General features: G+C 34.1%; 1 protein-coding gene across 1 annotated transcript in view; it reads left to right on the top strand.

The window, feature by feature from the left end:
- Positions 1 to 16026, top strand: part of LOC127715773 (germ cell nuclear acidic protein-like) — a 35284-nt gene extending 19258 nt beyond the window's left edge. The window contains exons 10-15 of the mRNA XM_052221919.1: positions 7463 to 7706; positions 8023 to 8107; positions 8992 to 9124; positions 9730 to 9826; positions 10633 to 10740; positions 15220 to 16026. Of these exons, the coding sequence (XP_052077879.1) occupies positions 7463 to 7706; positions 8023 to 8107; positions 8992 to 9124; positions 9730 to 9826; positions 10633 to 10740; positions 15220 to 15478 (926 nt within the window). The 3' untranslated portion in view covers positions 15479 to 16026. The remainder of the gene's footprint in view (positions 1 to 7462; positions 7707 to 8022; positions 8108 to 8991; positions 9125 to 9729; positions 9827 to 10632; positions 10741 to 15219) is intronic.
- Positions 16027 to 19838: the final 3812 nt, after the last annotated feature.

The raw sequence follows: 19838 nt of genomic DNA, 5'->3' as shown, positions 1-19838 counted from the left end.
CTTTTAGAGAACCACTGAATGGAATGAAACCAAACATGGTATGAATGTTCCTTATGAGGTGCTGACCGAGTGTTGTTACTTTGAAGCCGATCCATAATCCAAGATGGCCGCCAGCGGGAGACTTAGTTTAACATAGGAGCCTATGAGAAATACATACAAATGTCTTCTTTTAGAGAACCACTGAATGCAATGGAACCAAACATGGCATGAATGTTCCTTATGAGGTGCTGACCAAGTAATGTTACTATGAAGCTGATCCATAATCTAAGATGGCCGCCAGCGGAGGACTTAGTTTAACATAGGACCCTATGAGAAATACATACAAATGTTTTCTTTTAGAGAACCATTGAATGGAATGAAACCAAACATGGCATGCATATTCCTTTTGAGGTGCTGACCAAGTGTTGTTACTTTGAAGCTGATCCTTCATCCATGATGGCCACCAGATTGGGACAATGTTTAACAAAGGACCCTATGGACAATACATACAAATGTCTTCTTTTAGAGAACCACATACTGAATGGATTGAAACCAAACATGGCAAGAATGTTCCTTATGAGGTGCTGACTAAGTTTTGTTACTTTGAAGCTGATCCTTCATCCATGATGGCCGCCAATGGGGGACTTCCTTTAACATAAGACCCTATGGGAAATACATACAAATGCTTCTTCTAGAGGTGCACTGAATGGAATGAAACCAAAACATGGCATAAATGTTTCTTATGAGGTGCTGATGAAGTGTTGCTACTTTGTTGCCGATTTACTGTTCAAAATGGCCACCAGGATTTTTTATTAAATTACAGGACCAATATTAAACCAAATTTGGCCTCACTCATTATTAGGGTATCTGTTATGATTTTAATCTATTTTTACATGATTTACAAAACCAAAGTAGAATCAGGTGAGCGACACAGGCTCTTGAGAGCCTCTAGTTATGTATCTTATTCCACCTCAGAGCTATCAGCTCTTTGATTTCTCGTATTTGTTGTTTACAATCCGCACCCCTGCCTGGCACTTTTAATTTTGTAGGGGAAAAATGCAGACTATACAAGGCTGAATTCGGTAGGCATCATGTGATCAGTGTGTGTTGGGGGCTGTTTTATAATTTAATTAGTATGGATTCAGAAGGCACTTTTTATTACTGTCTATACAAAATTTAACCACCTTATACTTCTTAAAACTCTTTTGAAAAAAGGAACTATACCAATTAGTCTATTTTAATCTCCTCCCAAAATTACCCTTCTACAATCAATTCTGGAGCAGCTCTTGGTTTATCAAGATTATAATATAGATAAAGACAAGTTCTGAATTTTTCAGTAACCATGGAAATAGATTTACCGGTACATACTACATAAAAAAAAGTTAAAAAGAACGAAGTTAACAAAATTTTATAAATGAACTGAGTTTACTGGACATAGAAACAGTGGTTTTATTGCCTGTCTCAGAGTTCGCGAAAACTTATTTTGACCCGTCGGTCATGGGACCGACAAAGCATGATTATTTGTCAGTCCTACAAAATTTTAGCCAGTCCTACAAATTCTGTCAATTTTATCCTGAAATAAAATTAATAAAATATTTTATCATTCTTCGCACCCACAGGCAAATTAACAATGAAGGACCAGTTCAGGTCTTCTGATTGTTCTTTTTTAAAGTCATCTTCACTATCCATTTCATCATCTGAATCACTTTCTTTTCTGTTACAGTATTTGTTTGCTCCATTGTAGAGTTCAATCGCCGATTGTTTGCCAGGAATGGCTCTATGAACAAATTTAGTAGGCAACGTGTAGATCGCCACTTTGGTTTGTTTATAATACATCCGTAAACCAGTACCGGATATTTGCAGCGGGTAAATCTGATAACTGATGTAAACACCTATTGGAAACAGTTGCGGTACATCTAATAACCGATGTAAAAAAGTGCCGAAATATGCACTACAACGGCCGTTTTTACATCGGTCATTGGGACCGGCACTAGCCTTCAAAATACTGGTCAGAGTCTCATTTTGATCGACAGGACCGACAGGACCGACCATTTTCGCGAACTCTGCTGTCTATTTATATGTTGACAATAAAAGGTTTAAACAATATAAAGTACTGGTAAATGAAACTTAAAAAGACAACATCCTGGATTACTGCAAGGAAATACTTTATTCTGGTCTACATGTTTTGCCACTTCAGGACAACTTAATAGTAGGAAACAAATACTGAAGTACATAAAATGAGGTTCATGTGGGTTTATAAAAAAGTTTAACAAGATGTTACGTCACAATTATTGGTTTGACGATGTTAAAATGAAAGTGAAAGTAAAAGTCAATATGAACTGTCAGTATCTTTTCCAAAATGGACAATACCTCAGTGGACATTCTGTACCATATATATATTAAGTAATGTTAAAAGATTATGGAATTCTTTTGACCTTCAGTCTAATATAGCAAAATGATGCGTGGAATGAAAAAAATTACAAATTTTAACAATAAAATATGGAGAAGGGACATACAAATGGACTGATATTCTTTTAAGCTTAACCCCAATTAAGGATTAGGAAAAATGGAGGCTGTATTGGAAGATTTGTGTTATAGTTTAGGATTAATTAGTATCATTTATTTTTCCTTCCTTTTTATGCCCAACCTACGATAGTAGAGGGGCATTATGTTTTTCGGTCTGTGCGTTCGTCCGTCCGTCTGTCCCGCTTCAGGTTAAAGTTTTTGGTCAAGGTAGTTTTTGATGAAGTTGAAGTCCAATCAACTTGAAACTTAGTACACATGTTCCCTATGATATGATCTAATTTTAATGCCAAATTAGAGTTTTGACCCCAATTTCACGGTCCACTGAACATAGAAAATGATAGTGCGAGTGGGGCATCCGTGTACTTTGGACACATTCTTGTTTTTGTAAAGGGAATCCAAAAATAAGGGCTATTCAGAAAATGCTCAACAAAATAAAACTAAGGAAAGAAATATAAAGAATTGTATATCTTATTATACCTCAGTTATCATTTTCTATATAAAATAAGTACACAATATTTTCACTATTTTTCAAATTGCAAGCGTTGAACTTTTTGACCAGTCAATAGTTTCCAACTCTTTGACAGCAAGCATCATTATATTTCGTGGAATTTTGACTGCAGCTAGGGGCTAAAGGGTTGTTAACAGTTCATTCGGGACTATCGGAATTCATCTCAATAATTAAGTTGATTCCCGAGTCGTTCGAACACACACCAAGTCGCAACAGACGACATGATTATGGCTCAGTCAAGGCAATTTGCGTTGCTTTCTGATGGAGATTTGAAAGGATTAATTAAGGACAAGGATGCCAAAACACAAAATCAGTCGTCCGAACTGCTGAAACGATATCCGACTACCTTAAAGAAAAAGACAGCGATCTAAAAACCTTAGAGGAGTAAAAATTAATTTTGGTCAGCTGTGTCGTTCGATCAGTCCTTGGCATAAATTTGCGTCTGTTGTCTCTTTCGGTATAATAAATCACTAACTGACTGGATATTCATGGAAACGTAAGTTTATTGTGCCCTTGAATACAACTATTGCCCTCGGCTACGCCTCAGGGCAATAATTGCACCTCGGGGGACAATAAACTTACAATTCCACTAATACCCAGTCAATATTAAAGTATAAAATATATGTAACATTCCCCCAATTGTGCCCAATTCCACAAACGCATCCATATGACGTCACTGAACTGCAAAAGTATATCTAGTTGCTAAAGACCACCAAAACGTGTCCTTTTTAACGCTCATTCGTTTCCAGTTTATTAAAGACGCCCAAATGTATCCAATCCACCAAACATGTTTAATTAAAGCCTTAACATCTTATTTTTGTGAAGGCTCAATTATGTCCATATTTTAAAAACGCCCAAACATGTCCTACCTATATATTGAATTTATTGTTAATATGTTGTAATCCTAAGCATGCATGAAATATTTGACACTGGTCATTAAGCATTTGTCCTAAATACGCATGAAATAATTGCCACAAAATGTTAAGCAAGTAACAGTCAGTTTATAGATTATTTTCTGTTAGTCGATTATTACTTCTTTAACAATATATTTAACATAATGTGATAGTTAAAGATGTTCGCTCCTATTGTTTTTGAATTTTTGCCAGATATTCGGAATCCTCTGGTTTTATCCGTGTAGTGCCATTAAAAATTTTTGCCTGCTAACCCCCATTTCTCTTTTCATAATTTTATTACATATAGTTTAAAAGGCCATATTTGAAAATCTTATAAAATCCTTATTATTTTTTCATTGTTTTTGAAAGAAAAAAGGTGCCAATGTTAAATGTATGAAAAATCTCGAGAGAATCATTTCCCGCCAAATTTTCAATGGCCTATATCTCGAAAACAAGCACACGGACCCTTCATTTTTTTCTGCTTTTTTAGTTCCTTCATTTATATACTATCAACTTTTAACAGTCTTTTGAAAAGCTTGTTATTTTAAAACAGAGTAGCGAACATCCTTAAATAGATGATGCATATTTAAAATGACTTAAATTCACATCTTATAAGTTACGCATACTGTTTTTTACGTATTTTAACGTTACTTTTAAGTTATACATGTTTTTCTAACGATTATAAATTATAAGCCTGGTATCAGGGATGCTTATGATAGATGCATTTAGTTATTTCTCTTGTTTATGTCTCTTTATCTATGATGAGTTTATTCAGTGAATAACTATAAGTTACATATTAATTTTAATGTAATATATCTTATTATAATTAATACTGTATATATATATGTATATGCTCGGTAATTGAATTTAATAAAGTATTTGTATTCATATATTGACATCGCTGAAGACATATTAGCGGTAAAAGTTTTATGACGTTCTGGCGTCTTAAGTGGACAAGTTTTGGAAAATAACAATAATCAGACACATTTGGGGGAAGTGAAATTGGACACGTTTGGGTGATTTGGGAATTTAAGGACATGTTATGGCGAAAAAGGCACGTTTGAGGGAATCTGACACGTTTTGGGGGGATGGACACATTTGAAAGTGTTACATATACACGAGAGTTGTTTAAGAATAAATATGAGGAATAGTATAGGATAGGAAAGCACTTCTGTTGAAATTTTAGGGGATAATTCTTTTGAAGAGAATTGACTTTGATTATGAAGTAAAAAGTGACTTCTTCTGACCCTGTACATATATTTTTGAAAATGCCATGAATGAATTATAAAATGCTACAATGAATTTCTCATGATAGTTATGAAACTACCTTCTTAATTAAGTCTCCCAAACGAAGTTTGGGAAGACTTATTGTTTTTGCTCAGTTCTTATTATTATTATTCTTCTTCTTCTTCTTCTTCTTCTTCTTCTTTCTTCTTCTTCTTCTTCTTCTTCTTCTTCTTCTTCTTCTTCTTCTTCTTCTTCCGCCGCTTTTAAATTTGAACTTGTCCGCACTCGTTCTCCAAAACCGCTTGTCAGATTAACTTAGGGTTTCACAATATGTTAGACTAATATGTCTAGTGGTGCAATCAGGGTTTTGTTTGTGCAATGGGGTTTATAAAGGGGTACTTTGAGGGGCAAAAAGAAAAGAGGGTTTTACTATAGAACCCTATGGGATTTTATTTTTTTAAATTTTAAAATGATTATAAATTGAAAACCGTTTGTGATAGACACAATCTTTTTAATTGAAAATGTTCTAAATGATAAAGCCCATTAAATGAAATACAGGGTTAGTCCCCAGGGGTCACCCCCACCCCCTGCCATTTAAGGAAGTTCTAATACCTTGTAAGTGGTCAAGATCCCCACCCCTAAACCATATATATTCTGGTTTGTCATGCTAAGATGGTTTGAATGATATACAGGGTTAGTCCCCAGGGGTCATCCTGACCCCCTGCCATTTGAGAAAGTTCTAATATCTTGTAAATGGTCGAGATCCCCACCCCTAAACCATATATATTCTGGTTTGTCATGATAAAGCACATCAAATGTAATACATTTTGTACAGGGTTAGTCCCCAGGGGTCACCCCACCCCCTGCCATTTAAGAAAGTTCTAATATCTTGTAAGTTGTCAAGATCCCCACCCCTAAACCATATATATTCTGGTTTGTCATGCTAAGATGGTTTGAATGATATACAGGGTTAGTCCCCAGGGGTCACCCCCACCCCCTGCCATTTAAGAAAGTTCTAATACCTTGTAAGTGGTCAAGATCCCCACCCCTAAACCATATATATTCTGGTTTGTCATGATAAAGCACATCAAATGAAATACAGGGTTAGTCCCCAGGGGTCATCCCAACCCCCATGCCATTTGAGAAAGTTCTAATATCTTGTAAATGGTCGAGATCCCCACCCCTAAACCATATATATTCTGGTTTGTCATGATAAAGCACATCAAATGTTATACAGGGGTAGTCCCCAGGGGTCACCCCCACCCCCTGCCATTTAAGAAAGTTCTAACATCTTCTAAGTGGTCAAGATCCCCATCCCTAAACCATATATATTCTGGTTTGTCATGCTAAGATGGTTTGAATGATATACAGGGTTAGTCCCCAGGGGTCATCCTGACCCCCTGCCATTTGAGAAAGTTCTAATATCTTGTAAATGGTCGAGATCCCCACCCCTAAACCATATATATTCTGGTTTTTCATGATAAAGCACATCAAATGTAATACAGGGTTAGTCCCCAGGGGTCACCCCCACCCCCTGCCATTTAAGAAAGTTCTAATATCTTCTAAGTGGTCAAGATCCCCACCCCTAAACCATATATATTCTGGTTTGTCATGCTAAGATGGTTTGAATGATATACAGGGATAGTCCCCAGGGGTCATCCTGACCCCCTGCCATTTGAGAAAGTTCTAATATCTTGTAAATGGTCGAGATCCCCACCCCTAAACCATATATATTCTGGTTTGTCATGATAAAGCACATCAAATGAAACACAGGGTTAGTCCCCAGGGGTCACCCCACCCCCTGCCATTTGAGAAAGTTCTAATATCTTGTAAATGGTTGAGATCCCCACCCCTAAACCATATATATTCCTATTTGTCATTTGTCGAACATTTGAATGACGTATACGGTCAGTCCCCATGTGTTCCCCCCACCCCCAATGTTCTAATATCTTGTAAATGGTTGAGATCCCCACCCCTAAACCATATATATTCCTGTTCGTCATGTAATGAACATTTGAATGATGTATAGGGCCAGTCCCCAGGGGTTCCTCCCCACCCCCAATGTTCTAGTATCTTGTAAATGGTCGAGATCCCCACCCCTAAACCATATATATTCTGGTTTGTCATGCCAAGATGATTTGAATGATATACAAGGTTAGTCCCCAGGCATTACTAATGCATATAACTTTACTGGACCAAACCAATTTTCACTGGACGTTGCCCAATGTCAGGCGACCCTGGGAATTACGAATTATGGGAGCTTCGTTTGGGAGACTTCGTAACAGCATCCTGTTACAATCATTTCTTGTTAATTAATACTTTTATACAGCTATTGAGAAACCTAAGCCAAAGAGACAACCAATCAAAACTCCTAAAAGAGCAGATATATTCAAAACTCCTAAAAGAGAAGATGTGTTCAAAACTCCTAAAAGAGAAGATGTATTCAAAACTCCTAAAAGAGAAGATGTATCAAGTAAAATAAACAGAGGCAACATTCCAGTGAAGAAGTTCTCTTTCCTTAAATCTCTGAGTAGCAGTATACCTGTTGAACTACGTGACCCAGATGCACTCAGGTATTTCACTTGCAAAACAAATTAACAGGTTTGATCTTCATTGTAAATGCTGTAATTTTTGTCTTGCCTGGTTACACATTTAGACATCAACAACTTCAAATAGACATGGATATTTTACAAAACTCAGAAGCTTCTTTATGATCAAAACGTATCTGTAGTCAAATTTCTTTTTCATTTTCCATATATAACTGATTAATGATGAGGAGTTTTTAACGACCTTGGCTGGCTATACAGCCCTCGCACGGTCGGTTAATGAACTTAGTTTTTGGAGATTTATTTATCTTGAAGCCTGTGTCATTAAATTATGCAATTTCAGATATGTTAATGGTTTTGCAAAGACTAAAGAGGACTTAACAGCTAAGCTGTTTAAGTTTTATAATGAGACAGTATTTGATTGTAAGGTAAGTCACATCACAACTTCTTTACTTCGTTTTCATTGTTTACAGATCAAAGTAAAGTTATTGAGCTTAGATCAATTTTTCAGATCTTTACCTCAAAGAATAACATATTGTACAGTAGCAGGTGACTCATTTCAACAATAACAATTTTGAAGGAAACTCATGCTAAAGCAACAAGGCAGAAACATTTGGTCGACATAACTACAAAAAATTCTGTGCTGTCCCACAAAGCAGATATGGTGCCATACAGGTCTTAATTAAACCCTATCTTTATTTTGATATGAAAATATCAAAAACATTAAATCTACTGTTGATGTATGTATGATTAAATGATGTGTATAAATAATATTCTAGTAGTAATTTGGAACAAATCATGATTACAATTCCTCTCCTTAGGAATGAATATAAAACTTATGTTAGAGATGCAGGCTCACTAGTGCACATAGTAACAGTTCGAGAACATTCTTGTTTGATGAAATGTTTTCATATATTTTAGTTGACAACTGTAGGATTTGAGTCTTTGTAGACATAGCCTACATAATTTTAATATTATAAAATGGAAATGTTTGCCCTAGGGTGATTTTTCATGGTTGCGTAAAATGTGATCAACATTGATATGAAGAGTTGTATATCTATCAATGAGCAAATCTAACCTTTGCATAAAAAATTATGCACTAAAATTGCAAAAATACAACCCAATGCAAAGAACCAGATCTCAAGTTCGAATTTTGGCAGTGAGTCATTTACTGTTCTAGAATTATGCCCCTTTTTGACATGAAAAATTTCAAAGCTTAAGCAGGGGGCAGGCGCGTCCTCAGGCACAATCTTCTTTTATTTTTATCTATTTATTTATATTGGTTATGATATTTTAGAACTTATATTTTTAGCTTCCAACAAACCTAAATATAATATGGAACAAGAGATTGTTAAAGACAGCAGGGTATTGTGTGAATAAGACAAACTGTGAAGCAGTCAAAATTTGCCAGATAGAGTTGTCCATTAAAGTGTGTGATTCAGCAGGTATTACCTCCTTGAAATGTGTTGAATTACTTTTTTGTTTGAAAAATTAGTATATTTATTCCTGTTATTTTCAGTTCAAATGAATCATCATTGTGATTAAATTTTACAAGGACAGCAAAGATCTGCCATAAACACTACATATTATGAAGGACAAATAACTGATATGAACAGACAACCACTAATAAGGTTCCCTACTAAAAGCAAAACAACATGAGAAGACTGTACAGTAAAAAATTACCTATGAATAAAAAAAACACTCGACTCTTAATAACTTTCAATGGTACCAGTTTTACTGCACCAGATAACAGTATTAAACATCACAAAAACACATTCATCTATAACAGTATTAAACATCACAAAAACACATTCATCTATAACAGTATTAAAGATAACAAAAACACATTCATCTACAAGTTAAATTAAACAAAACTTTTTAATAACACATTATCAAAAAATGCTTGCATTTACTGAAAGCATGCTCCAAGTTCTTTTAAAATGTGATGAGATAGAGATCATGCTTTCTTGCACTCTAGCTTGCTAATGCTGCAGTATGGTTATTGAATAGAGTCAGTGGTGATAATGATAAGTTATAATTATGTTTACAGAGAGAACTAGAGATACATTAATACATGAACTGTGCCATGCTGCAGTATGGGTATTAAATGGTGTAAAGGATGGACATGGTCCTTATTGGAAGTACTGGTCAGTATGATAAGAATATAGAAATCTAGGTGGGCCAGTGTTGATTAACATAAAGTTACCAAGTAAAACTTGAATAGTTTCTTCTATCAATTCAGCAGATGATTTTCTTTATTTTAAAAGAAATCTTCTTTCAAACGGAATCAAATCTGTAATAATGTTTTCATGGCTTGCCAAGAATGTGGTGGGTGCATATGGATTCATCTGTTGATGTGTGTCTATACATATGTCAAACAGTATTTGGTATAGTTTTATGTCTATTTTATTTCACACTTTGGACACTTGGGTCAAGGTTTCAAGGGCTTTAGTGTAAAGCCTTTACATATATATAAATACTAATGACATGATCTCAAAACGAGGCTATTTTGACTATTTTTTGAAGTTTTACACTTAATTCAAGAAGTTAGAAGCCATAATGCAAATATGTGGGAAAAAATAAAAAATATGAATACTGAAATCTGTCAGATTTATGTTTAATGAACACCTAAAGGATGTTATTTGGTAGATTTATAATACTTTTTGATTTTTTTAAATCAAGGGAAGAAAAAAGTGACATAATCATACGTTCTATGGAACAATGTTTGTTTTTAAAGTTTGAGTTTAGATTTGTCCTGTATACCTGTTCTCTTTGCAGGACAATCATAAATTGAAACTATCCAGAAAACGAAAGAAGACATATAATGTCATAGTCTGACAGAAAATTAACAAGTCAGACAGAAAAAAATGTACTGCAGATCCTTGTGTAAAAAAAAAAAGAAACAATCAATTTTACATATCTACATATGTTATGTATTCTCCTCTTTTTTCAGGGCAAGTAAAGCCAATAAGGTTCATCCAGAGATTGCAGTAGTTACACGTTGCCATAGTTACAAAATACAAACAAAATATAAATACCAATGTGTAGATTGTAAATATGAGTAAGTAAACAGGCTTCTTTAGGTAACAGTTTAGTGTAAGCATTTTTTATTAATTAAATTCAAGTTGAATAATATACACTATTATATCATGTTTTTAATGCTTTTTAAGAAAACACATAAAAAGAGACGAAAGGAAAATTAAACCAGTCTCACTTCAGGTTCATTCCCCCTATTTTGTCTGATTTTGAAAGAATAGTGTTCATAACTCATTGTTGTTAAACTCAGACGTCATTTAAATAATATTTCTTAACATAATGTATCTAAAATATTTATCATTACACCTGTACTCTTGTGTCAGTCAATATCCACCAGATGAACTTAGTTCTGGATACATATCAGAGGCCTAAATTCTACAGAACTACCAGGGGATATATCCTTCACTAACCAGTTGTCATGTAAAACATGAAAATAGTTTAAATTCCAATGGATACAATACTTCTTTATATAATTATATCCTTAATAGTAACATAATAAACAGATATTAGGATATGGCGAAATACTGGACAAGAACATCTGAATAGATGACACATAGGACTGTTTCTAATTATTACTCAGAGGGGTCAACAATGAGCAAAAACCAAACAGCCAAAATAAAAATTACATATGCATTTACATGTTAACTCATCGGGTAAAATTATGACTATGTAATTAAAGTAATACATATAATGCTTTGGCATTGCACAAGGACATTGGTTTTCTCTTAACTGTTTATGACATCTTTACACTAAATCCATTGGATGTTGGATGTGTACTGAATGATATTTTAGTCTTAGATGCATGATCTTTTTCATTAGTTGTTATTGGCTTTGAACTAGCTGTCAGTAACTGCCAGTACTCTCAGATCTGTACTTAGTGTCTTTTTGTTATGGGGATGTATAAGTACCCGTCCACGTCCACTCTGTGTTTTTGATAGATGTATTTCTATTTGTATCCATGTGATGAGTTGAGCCTTTTTCAACTGATTTTTTAAGCAATTGCTTTTATGCCATCGCGTATGGCCATCTTTGTTACGCAAATCAGACTCCGCCCAGATCAAGCCATAGTATTTTGTTAAACAGGCTTCTGGTCTGTTATTCTTAAACATCTATGTATGTTTTCTAATGCAATACATAGCTTAAAACTTTTGAGAAACGTTAGTGGATTTAAGAGGTTTCAGCATATGTTCTTGTAGATGTATTTTTGTATTTAGGGGGACAACCGTTTGACTATCAAAAAACATAGAAGTCTGAGTGAAAAAAGTGCATTTGTATACCTGCGATTCCGTTCTCCTTTCGTACGATGTTTCAACAAAATATCGAATCATTTCAGTTGTTGATTTAGTATTGAAAATTTTACTGAATTATCTCTTATTAAATACGGTTTTATGTGTTTAATTGGTGTTTCTCTAAGAAAGAGGCCAGGTGCTCTTATTCATTCATAAAATTATCGTTCATTCATAAATTTATCGTAAAATCAAAATCACTACACAGGTTATACGTAGTGTCAAATGATTACCTGTAATCTAAAAATAGACAAACTTAACTGACCTATTTTGTTGATTTGTTTGCGCAAGTAATTCAGCGGAACGAAACCCTTGTTAAAAACACATAACAATAAGTTCGTTTTCCTTTTTTGTCAGAACTCCGTAAGATTTATCGATCACCTTACTAATGGAATGGACCCGTCAAAACGTGATAGATGCCAAGTCCAGATGAAGAGATATTTACAATTTGGAATTTTCTAGTTTCATAGATTGAAAAAAAGTACGTCCTTTTGGATATCATAATCAAAACTGGGTATGCATGACAAATGATGAAACCATTATCCTCATCTTTCCAGTGGACGAGTCTACTACCAGGGGCGGATCCAGGATTTTGGAAAGAGGGGGTGTAATATGAAAATTTTTTGGACCTTGTTTTGGCTAATAAACATAAAAATAAGTGTAAAATGCACTAATTTCACGGTTCCTGACGTGTGGCATGTATATTTTATAGTTACAGTGTAAAAGTTGGAAATTTTTTCTCCCCATTACCTGTCTATCATAAAATGATTGGACGGATTCAAAGCTATGTACCAACATATTGATGTGAGATTTGTCAGTAAAAAGTAGACGTTTATTGTATGGTTAGTTAGCATAACCTCACAGATTTCTTGTTGTAAACAAGATATACGGCATTCAATGAAATTTACAATACGACCTACACGAAGAAATACAAAACATCATTGTTTATCCAAAATTTTAATGTATGGTTGAAATGTTTCACCCAACAAGGGAAGTGAGGGGTTCCAAATCAACCAAAGGCTACGAATGAGTCTGAAATGACAATGAAGGTCTAGAAATGGAGACTGAAAGGCCACATCCAGCAGGCAGGTTGCAGTCGGTCATTGAAAATGTACATAGTATACCAGTTCGACGAAACAGACATTCCAGTCACACCCCTCTCTTTAGTCTAAACACCTTTTAGAAACATTAATTAAGAATCACAAGAATAGTAATTCAAATACTTACAAGAGTTTAGGCAGACCAATTGATTTTCTGAGGGTGGCCTGGGATTTACATTCTACCAAAAAAAAAACTTATGCCCGTTTTTTATACATTTAATGCTAAATAAATCTGTTGGAATTTCTTTTTCTAACAGCAAAGAATTGTGCAAGATTATTCAACCCAGGTACGGTCAGAATTATTTTTAAGTCAAAAATAAAGGTTAGAATTTGTTTTCTCTAAAATATCTCAGACACCCCTTCCCCCCTCCCGAAAATCAAATGGTCCGTACCTTAGACTTATATATATATCTAGAGATTACTGACTTGAGATCATTATTCAGCAATATTATTAATGAGCTGGGGCGTGTGGGGTTAAACATGTTTTCATAGGTAAATATTATAGCTGTGGAACTTTTTTTATCATGTGAGTGTAAAAGAATATCCTTCTGTTTGGTAGAATTGTGAAATAGGAGTCAATACGTTCTTGCTCCACTCTTTGTCGCTTTGAATGCGTCATGCATGTTATCCTCATAATTAGCAATGTGTAACAGTAATTTAAATTTCAAAATGACTGACTGAGTGATGTTTTTTCGACGTACTGGTCAACTCCACGGTAGCGAATCTCGAGACTTTGACATAATTAATAAGATATTACACGTAAATAGTAGCGAATGATATCATTATGAGTAAAGAATTGTCGCATAGAAATTAAATATACGGGAAATGGCAGGGTTAACGAACATTAATCTGATTAATCATATTACAGTCTAAAAAAAAAAAAGTCCCAGTAAAGGGGGGGGCGTACGCCCTCTACGCCCCCTCTGGATCCGCCACTGACTACGTGTGTTGACACTCGACGGTCCACCATCTTTGCAATTTTATTTCACATGTTTTCGAAATATTGATGATCATTTTTCACAATGTTTCCTGAAAATTGATAAATATCAAAGCAACGAAGAGCTGTTTGTTCTTGTTCGTATAATGACGATTTAATGTCATGTTTGTCTGTGATGACCCCCCTTTTCGGGATTGCATGATAATTATAGTTATCTCGTACCGCATGAGGATGACACATATCAACTGAGCAATAATGTTTGGGACTTAGTTTTAAGAAATGAAGACAAAGTAACATTATGAAAATATTTTTAGTAAGCTGAAATATATATTTATTTTTTACATGTTTATGTCTTGTAAGATATTTTATTTCTTTCCCGTTTTTCAACATTTGCGTCTGGAAAGTTGAAATGTTTTAATTGAATGGTTAAATTTAAATTAATTATGATAATTGTTAAAATTAAATCAATAAAGGAAATTATTGCCCAGTTACAAACACTACCAGGGGATAATTTCTTTTTGAGTTATATGTTTCAGCACATGTAAATGTGACCCCAACTTTAGCCTGGTAAACGTGTTGTCTCCTTGTGAAATATAAAACATATCAAAAATGACTTTCTGCTAAAGTCTTTTATTGATACAAAGTTAAAACCTTCTTACTTCTCACTAGACAACACTCCTGTCAGGTTTAATTCTTATATATATGTGGATGAAAAAGTCCCCAAAACATTAACATGGCAGCAATTGCTTTTACAGCCTTTAAGGCTTTGATTATAGTTTGTTCTTATGTTGTATTGTTACACCACTGTCCCAGGTTAGGGGAGGGTTGGCGCCTTCAAACGAGTTTAACCCCGCCACATTCTGTATGTGTCTGTCCCAAGTCATGAGCCTGTAATTCAGTGGTTTATTGCTGTGTAACATTTGTTTTTCGTTCATTATTTTGTACACAAATTAGGCCATTAGTTTTCTCGTTTTAATTGCTTTACATTTGTCATTTCCGTGCCTTTTATAGCTGACTATGCGATATGGGCTTTGCTCATTGTTGAAGGGCGTACTGTGACTTATAGTTGTTAATTTCTGTGTCATTTGGTTTCTGGTTGAGAGTTGTCTCATTGGCAATCATACCACATCTTCTTATTTTTATATTTATTAGGTGAAAATAAAAATGTATGTATATTTTAGAGTTGGTAGACATTCCAAATCACTAGATACAAAGAGATTTGTTTGTGGAAAATGTAAAGGAGCTTTTGTATTACTTGATAAATCTGGTAAACCTGCCAACCAAGCTACAAATAAAGATGGTACAGCAAAGACACCTAATAAATTTGCTTTGTTTGTCAAAGAGAATTATAAAGAGATCAAGAAACAGGACAAGTCTATGAAGCATGGTGAAGTTATGAGTGTTTTGAGTAAAGAATTTGCAAAGCAGAAGTTATCATAATATGTTATCTGTGTAATATTTTACTTGATCTCAGGATACAAAGGATGTCTTTCAAGAACGGCGGCATTTTTTATATAACTTCATTTTGATAAATATTTACAATTTAAGAGAAAAACTGATTTTTATGATATATTTTTTGGGGAATTTTTTGTGAATGTATTGTAGAATAAATGAACTAATACTGGTTGTAAGTATACATGTGTAATAGTATGATTTGTTAGTCCAGGGTTTGATTATATAGATATCCTTCCTTTTTTTAGTACTTCATGTTATTTAAAATTCCTAATTGCTGTTTCTTAACATTGGCACTCAGAAGAAAGAGCAAAAGACTGATTGGCTCTTAGTCAGGTGGAGTGATTTGGGTTTTTTTTTTTTGCTGACTGTTTCTTTGTAAGCTAGTATGTTAAGATGCCCAATCAGCACATGGGTCTAGTTCAAAGCAGAGTTCATTGATATCACATTAACATGATATGCTGAATATGCATGTAATAACACTTTAACATACCTGTCAATCTCTATTATGTTAATAGTTCTCACCTATGGTGCTGTAACTGAGATCCCTCCAGATTTTGGCTCAATAGGTAGTTTTGTTGACTATAAATAGATATAAAAGTATATTCTGATATTATGTTGGGCACTATTTCATGAGATATGGAAATTTAAATTTATATAAATATATATTTTTTTGTCTTTCTTTTCAAACATTGTCAAAATTTTTTTTATACTTTTTCGACTTTTTTATGCCTCATTATATTTTGTATCTATAGTGACAAGACTGTAATTATTTTATGAGGGTCTGGATGGGTTTTACAAAATAGAGAATAATGACCAAAAATAAAAGAATAGATATTAATGGGGCGCTAAAATATAAAGAATAATTGTGTAAAAATATAGAATAATGAAAAAATAACACTTATTACAAAAATAAAGGATTAAGAGAATAATGAAATTGTGTGCTTTCTGTACATAAATTGATAATTGACCATAGTTCATATGCATAATCAAGGGTTTAAAAAAAATCTGAATTATTTATTTAAATGTCTAGATTTTTCACTGCACTAAACACCATTTAAAACAAATATCACCTTAGGTGCATATACACATTGACATTGCTAATTTGTGAACGTCATGGTATTTTACGATAGCTTTATTCATGTTTTCAGCACCTCATATTTAATCCGTATAAGTAATATGAATTTGGTAAAATTCTATGTGTAAATGACACTTCAAGTGCCTCTAAAGTACATATTTTGGAAAACTACAAATTTCATAAATCAATGAATGTTCGATCAAAACGAAACTGCTGACCAAGAATACCCCAAATTTTTGTCATTAAAACGACACCAATATAGAATTTTAACCTATTGCTACACAATTGAATTAAAGATGTATTTGACAACATACAGAAGGTGAAATTGAACATGAAAATTGCTCTAAGTATGACAAAATCATGAAAATTCAGGGAAATTTTTTTTTCACTTTGATATATGTACATTACATTTAGACTTCTTCAACCTATATAGATAATGTTTGCCCCTGGATTTAAACACTAATCAATCAGTCAATATTGTCATAGACATTACATTTTACTAATATGTACTTGTATTAATTTGAATTATTGTTTTACACTTTTTATACAAAAAAATTTGTATGTTAATAAAATAAAACGAATATTTCCATAACTTAAATTCTTTCAGAGGGATGAGTTTAATCTGATCTATTATTTTGTCTTAACCCTACCCTTCCACCATGTCCATACAAACTATTTTTATCACTTTGCATCTGTTTCTGGCCTCTGCCTGTAAGTTTCAGTCATTTTTTTACTCAGAGATTTTTTTCTAACATCTTGACCAATTATTATTTCTGTGGTGATGATCTTTCATCTAAGATTGCAAAACATTAAACATTCACATCAGTTCTTATCTGGAAAATTTCAGGAGTATGAATGAAAGGAGATGTTGAATATACATTAATGAGACAGCAACCCAACAACAAAAATAACCAAAGACATGAGGGCAACATGCAGTCTTTAACAATAGACAGGTGTCTTTACAATATGTCAAGCTTGAAATAGTCTTGGGTCTATAAAAGTGACAGAAAGAATTAAGATATGACATACCATACCTACAGAAGAGGTCCCTGACTGTGATCATGCACATGAAAATGAGATGGGAGAGGGGGGGCCGAAAGTAAGACATAGGGATTGCTTTTCCGGAGAAGGTGATAACAGTGACGGCTTCAACAAATGTTAAGTTTTCTGCTTAAGTTAGTTTGATAGGAACTACTTGTGAAAGATCATTGATATTAATATAAAGTTGCATTACTATCAGTACATATCAGTTTGATGACTATTTTGAGGCCCTGCCCCCTAGGTCATGGTCCAGTGACTTTGAATTAATTAGCAATTTCCAATGTTAAGTTTTCTGCTTAGGTTAGTTTGATAGGATCTACTTGTGTTAGATCAATGATATTTTGTAAAAAGTCACATTACTATCAGTACATGTCAGTTTGACGACTGTTTTGAGGCCCTGCACCCTAGGACATGTAAAGTTTCTGCTCAAGTTAGATTGATAGGAACTGCTTACAATAGACAACAATATTTTCTATAAAGTTACATTTCTGTCTGTTCATCTCAGTTTGTCTACCATTTCGAGGCCCTGCTCACTAGATCATGGTCCAGCAACTTTTAATTAATAAGCAATGTTGCTGTCCATCAGATTATTTTTTTATGAATTTTGTGCCGACAGGTGAGACACATCTCTGTTTCAACAGTTTATTTAGATCATGACCCTCCTCTTTTTTTATACTTCATCAGTAGGTTAACAAAATGTACACAAGAAAAATGTACAGTAAAAACCAGTACAGAAAAAGCAGTTAACTCATGAATATTATACAGAAAAGGGGGACAGATTTTTTTAAAGCAAAAGACACCAAGGGGACAATCAAAATTCACGTCAGAAAAACTGACAACACCATGTTCAAAAAGACTAAACAACAGTTTAGAAAACACTACACAGAAAACAAGAGACTGAGCAATACAGAGCTCACCAAAAAACCTGCTCCACTAGTGACACCTACAGTCTTACTTTTGTTAAAATATGCATAGGCAGATCCAGGGGGGCCCGGGCCCCCCTTTCGTGGGAAAAATTTTGTTGATTATATAGGGAATCACTGAAGCATGACTGGAGCGGGCCCCCCCCCCTTATGAAAAGTTCTGAATCCGCCACTGATATGTTCATTACAGGTGAGTATGCATCACATACTAGCATATTGGTGAATTTCTCTTCTAACCCTAAGATTGCACCAATTCATGAACCATTAGACAAGAAAATTCTCATTCAGATGTGAAATTTCAAAAATGAAAAAAAAGGTTTTCAGGACAAAGGATAGACAAGAATGATGCTTGTAGAAACCAACACAGACATTTAAGATTAAAATAGTACAAAAAAACAGCACTTAAAACTAAAGTGAAAACAACATGAACCCCTTTAAAACAAAACAAAGGGTTATATCAGATTCTCTAGTAGGGTAAACATATCCTGCTCCACTAGTGACACTGTTGCTCATTGCAAGTAAAAGTTTGGTGATGTCATGATAGATGAAGAGGACAGGATTATGGCTTAAAAATCTTTAATACATCCATGCTCATCTGAAACGGATATTCAGTAAAGATCAACCAAATCATGATAGCATCCATAAAACTTTCCATGACTTCAACATTACTACTATGAACCCTTGGTTTAATAGCTCCCTTGTAAGCTCTGGAAATATCCTATCAACTGGCAGAAATATACTCCATATACAGGTACTGCTGGAAAGTTCACAATTGGATAAGCTAATCTGAAATCATCTGTTTTGTGTAAAGTTTAGTTCTCATCTGACCCTCCTTTTCAATTATTAGATGTAAGTCAAGAAATGAAGGACTGAAGAGATCCTATAAACATGGTTACCAAAGTTTCAATTATTTAGTGGAACATGAAGTTTTAAGGATAATATTAGCATTGTATCGTTCTTCTTGAGGAGCTCCTGTATGAATGATGGAACAAGTTGGAAAAGACGAGGAGCACAGCTGGTTTCTATGGGGATGCTAATTGTATGTTAGTGAATCAAAAACTATACGCCAAAGAAAGGCAGCACCATGGTCAAATGAAAAAAAACAAAGAAAGACAGATAGCACCATGGTCAAAAGAAAAAAAACAAAGAAAGACGGATAGCACCATGGTACAAAGAAAAAAACAAAGAAAGATGGATAGCACCATGGTCAAAAGAAAAAAAAACAAAGAAAGACGGATAGCACCATGGTCAAAAGAAAAAAAAAACAAAGAAAGACGGATAGCACCATGGTCAAAAGAAAAAAAAC

Source organism: Mytilus californianus, unplaced genomic scaffold (assembly GCF_021869535.1).
Source record: "Mytilus californianus isolate M0D057914Y unplaced genomic scaffold, xbMytCali1.0.p SCAF_9, whole genome shotgun sequence".
Classification (NCBI taxonomy): Eukaryota; Metazoa; Mollusca; class Bivalvia; order Mytilida; family Mytilidae; genus Mytilus; species Mytilus californianus.
Note: the sequence above shows the minus strand (reverse complement) of the source record. Positions and strands in the feature narration are given on the sequence as shown.